Source organism: Oryzias melastigma, unplaced genomic scaffold (genome assembly GCF_002922805.2).
Source record: "Oryzias melastigma strain HK-1 unplaced genomic scaffold, ASM292280v2 sc00382, whole genome shotgun sequence".
NCBI lineage: Eukaryota > Metazoa > Chordata > Actinopteri > Beloniformes > Adrianichthyidae > Oryzias > Oryzias melastigma.
The window spans coordinates 5,538-10,334 of record NW_023416979.1 but is presented as its reverse complement, the minus strand read 5'-3'; the positions used below and the strand labels follow the sequence as shown (position 1 = coordinate 10,334).

At 42.3% G+C, this 4,797-nt stretch overlaps 1 protein-coding gene across 1 annotated transcript in view; it reads left to right on the top strand.

Moving 5' to 3' along the window:
• Positions 1-243: 243 nt before the first annotated feature.
• Positions 244-4,797, top strand: part of LOC112138483 (tetraspanin-8-like) — a gene marked incomplete at its 3' end in the record, with an annotated part of 9,917 nt that continues 5,363 nt past the window's right edge. The window contains exons 1-6 of the mRNA XM_024261039.2: positions 244-395; positions 482-601; positions 681-776; positions 848-943; positions 2,160-2,270; positions 2,340-2,423. Of these exons, the coding sequence (XP_024116807.2) occupies positions 312-395; positions 482-601; positions 681-776; positions 848-943; positions 2,160-2,270; positions 2,340-2,423 (591 nt within the window). The remainder of the gene's footprint in view (positions 396-481; positions 602-680; positions 777-847; positions 944-2,159; positions 2,271-2,339; positions 2,424-4,797) is intronic.

Here is a 4,797-nt window from a genome sequence, read left to right as displayed (position 1 = left end):
CAATGACCGTTACCCTTTGCCATCAATAAATTAAAAGGCAGTGTAATTTTAATAAGTCAACAACAATTTAAATCTGTTACAAATAAAGGTAAATTTCTGACTCTTACCAGCTGTTTCTTTTCAGAACAATACAAAGCTCAGCTTCTGCTTCTCTCACTAATCTTGTGTTTCTGAGCAGTTTTATACATTCTTACTGACAATGATCAGCTGCTTTGCCTAATTATTTCAATTGCTTCCACCTGCTGGTGAATGCCAGTGGAGCAGACCAGCAAAACCAAACAAGTCCCTTAGTTTGCCGCAACACACTTCAAATGTCTCCCTTCTCCCCTCAGATCTGCGGTTACGTCATCTTTGCAGTTGGCATCTACCTGAAGATGACCAAAGATGGAAATCAGGTATAAGTGGGCGGGATCTTCATCAAAGCCTGTTTTAGATCTTAAATGACAAAAAAAAAAAAAACGTTTTGTCGTTTTCTTTCCAGTTGACGAACTTTGCTCATGCTGGCGTGGACCTGATGATCGCCATCGGCACGATCATCATGGTCCTGGGCTTCCTGGGCTGCTACGGTGCCTACAGGGAGAGCTCCTGCATGCTGCTGATAGTAGGTTCCTCAGGCCACGCCCTCTGAGTCCGAACTCACCTGCACAGCAGCCTCCTCTGATGAGCATTTGTTCTTTCAGTTCTTCATCCTCCTCCTTCTCACCTTCATCCTCCTCCTTCTCATCTTCATCCTCCGCCTGGCAGCAGGAATTCTGGGAGCTTTAAGCGAGAAGACGGTGAGTCTGGAAGTGACCGCTGGTCACCTCCGTACCTGTTTTCAGGTGTAAACTGACGTGTTGGCCTGCAGGTGAATGACTGGGTGAAGAAGCGTCTGCAGGACTTTACTCCTCTGACCAAACAGCCGGAATCGGTGAAGCAGGACCTGGAGGCGCTGCAGGCCAAGGTACGGCAGACGAGGAAGAAATGACTCTTTGAGAGAACATTTCAGTTTTCTGCAGGTTTGAGGGTTCCAACTTTTTGAAAGTTTCATTAAAAAAACTTTTTTTCTTAAAAATGTAATAGATTTTTTTCTAGCGTATTGGATCATAAACGCTTCAACATCTCAGCAACCTTTGATGTTGCTCCTGAAAACTTCAGCTTTTTAAAAACTTTTAGACTTTTTCAAACTCAACCACAAATTATTTCAACTTTTTAAAGTTTATCTTTCAACTTGGACGCTGAAATTGAACCTGAACTTCATTTCCGTTTGTTGTTCTGCTGCTTTCTAAAAGTGGTCTGTGGATGAAAAGGTCTGAGTGGTCGGTTACAGACTCGGCTGCTCAAAGGCACCATGGTATGGTGGCCCTGAAGGTCATATCACACCAACAAATTCAATTCAGTTCAGTTTTCTTTACGAGCCAGAGGCGTGGTCCACGGCCAAGTACAGGAGCGTCGATGATCAAGCTGGAATCTAGAAAGAGGAACAACACGTGAATCACACTGCACCAAACAGAGACATGGAAGCTGATGAAACATAGATGATAGAGAATAGAGATCACTTCGAGCAAAAACAAAGTAACCATCATAATCCTATTGTTTTGTTTGTTTTAATAAAATGCGAAACTGATTTAGAAATGGCTTCATAGAAACCAAAACGTTTGGGGGAAAAAATAAATACATGTTTTGGAAAACAAAAGTAAAAAAAATAAATAAAAATAAAACTGAATCCCAAAAGGAAACTGGAGAAGGTAGACAATAAGAGTCATCCCTTATTGGTTGTTACTTCATCTTTTCAACTAAAGTCATTCAGTCTGAAGTGATGCTGGATGTTACACCATCAGTGACATCCCAAAGTTCCATCGTTACATTTTTTATTACTTTTCATTTTGATTTCTAAAAATCACTTTTTGTTTTTCAAAACATCTAATTTCTGGAATTTTGATTTGATTTCTACAAGGTTTGCCTTTTTAGATGTCATAGTGATATTTAGAGTGTTTTTGCCTGAATTTGGTCTTCAGGGCCACCGTACTGAGGCAGAGTAAACCCAGTAAAATGTTCTGCAGAAGTCGTCTCCCCATCAGATCAGACTCTGCAGTTTCATAGATGTCCACAGGGGGCGCACATGCTCCAGTCAGGAAGTAGATCCAGATCCATGATGTGATCCGTCTTTCTCCCTCCAGCTGAAGTGCTGTGGAATCATCAACGGACCCGGCGACTGGGAGAAACCTCCTCCTTCCTGCTACTGCAGGGGCACCGACACCACCGACTGCAAAAGCGGCATCCAGAATACGGTGAGGAGCGGCGGACCGGCCGTCGATGAGTGACGGCGGCTGACTGACCTGTTGTGTCTCAATCTGCAGCCCTGCTCCACTAAAATCATCGACCTGATGCAGCAGAACATGCAGGTGGTGCTTGGGATCTCCTTCGCCATCGCCCCCATCCTGGTGAGTTGCTGGTGACAGCAGGGCTTGTACCGGCCCCAGAACGGCTCCGGGATCGGATCTGATCTGATTCTTTAATCCAGACGTGTCAAAGCCTCGGCCTGGGGGCCGGATGTGGCCCTTCTATCCGGCCCTCCAGATCATTTTATTTTATTGTTATTATTGATCTGATGTTATCTTGAGCTCATTTCTAACTTGTTTAATTTTGACAAAATATATTTTTATGGAGAATAAAATATTAAAGTTATTTAAGTTTTAAGTTGATTTATTCTGGAATAATATTTCTGCCTTTTTATTATTCAGAATTATGTTAAACAGTTACCGTTTTAAAATTGTCATTCTAGCTTTTTTGGAATATTTTGGCATTTACTAAGATTTTTTTTTAGCGCATTTTAGAGTTTGGCTAATATTTACACGCTAGCTGTTTTGCCTAATTGAGGCTTTTTAAGTTCTTTTTGTGTCCATTTTGTTGTTTAGCTAATATTACAGCTACATGCTAGCTAATTTAGGCTAACCGAAGTTAACCTAAGATAGAGCCTACTCTATCATCTTCAGTGGCTACATTCAGCTTACAGCATCCACACTAGCATTATAAGATAAAGACACTTTTTTGATCCCAGCCTTGGAAATGTATACACTGCAGCACATAGACTGAGCGAGCACTGAGGTCCCCCATTGGAAATGCATTACTTCCTCTCCTCAGGAAAGTAGGCCGCCGCTTTCACCATCAATTCCTGAAATGGATACCGCCATTTGCAACCCATCTTCAGCGATTGGTCTGAGTCATAGCTGAGTCATGGAATCTACAGGAAGTACTGTCGCCAATCAGGAGTGAGTTTACTGCAACCATCTGCCTCTTTCCAAGCCTCTACCACGAGACCGCGGATGTAAACTATGGAAGTGTGATGAAGAGGCAGGGTCGTTTGGATCCATAAGCAAATGGTTTATTGGACAAGGGCAAGACATGAGCGTAGTCAGATTCCAGGCGTGGGTCGAGGCAGGAGGCAGGCAGGTAACCGAGGAGACAGGCAGAGATCAAAAACCAGGAGGTGAAACAAGGAGAAACGCTTAGAAATGTATGCCAGGCAGTACAAGACTTGGCAATGAAGTGGTGACAGCAGGCAGACTATATACTGGTGGTGATTAGGTGGATTGGGAACAGCTAAGGAGATCTGGCTGAGGGAGAGACTGCTGAGAGTGGAGAGAGAGTGCAGTGTCAGTACTCAGGTGAGGGCTCCCTCTGGTGGTCAGATGTGGTGCCTGATGAGGGAATCCTGACAGGAAGCCCAAACTGTTCATAATTAATTAAATAAATACAACATTATTTAATCAAGCAACACTCCAATAAAAGTCTTTTCAATAAATAATTGACAATTTTATTATTAAATACATTTCATCAACATTTAAATGGACCATTTTATTATGAAATACATTTCATTTTTACTTTAAAACATAATTTTTATGTTAAAAACATTTCATAATAAAAGTATATATCATAATAATTTTTTTTCATGTTGGATATTATTATAATCATGTGGGGGTTTTTTGTAGAAACTTTTATTTCAAAATTATTGTTTTCCAAAGTGTCCTTTTTATTTCACAATGCTGTTTTTCAGAAGGACGTATTTATTTCATGATGAGCTTTTTCAGAATAATAACTCTGCCTGTCAATCAAACCAGACAAGGCGGGGACACGTTTGTGATTGGCTACTCCTTTAATCAGACATTAGCAGCAGCATCAACTACATCGATCAAGTGTTCCTTCAGCGAACGTGATGGTGCAGTACACACTCCTCAACACTAGGTGGGAGTATGCAACCCAGCGCGTCAAATTAATCTCCAAAACGATTCAACGTGCTAAGGGCCGAGCTCTATCACAGCAGGTGACCGATGGCGCTCAAACCCAAATCAGTTTCGGAGCTACTTAGAGAAGTTGCGAATCGTTTAGATGGGAACGCGGAGCAATTGCCAGAAAACATAACTCCGCAACAGGCAACATTGGTCGAAGCCTCTGGTCCAGCTTCCCGTCAGAGCAGTTCAACGGTATCTAATGCTAATGCAAGCGACCGCCATGCTGAAACGACGCTGAAGAGTGTTCCACTGTATTTTTCGAACTCAGACCACCAGTAAAAGCTTTCACAAATCAGAAACTGTGTTTGATGTAATCTTTACTATCTAAAGCATAATTTAATCCTGGTTTGAACTGTCTACATAGCTACAGTAGTTTTCGAACAGGACCTGTTTTTAGGTGGTCTGAGTTCTAAAAATTCAGTGGAACGCTCTCGCGAATCGGAAGCTGTGAATCGGAAGCCAACTTCAGTGGCGTAAAAAACGACGCGGATGAGCTGGGGGAACTTGGGAGCTGGGGGAACTTGGG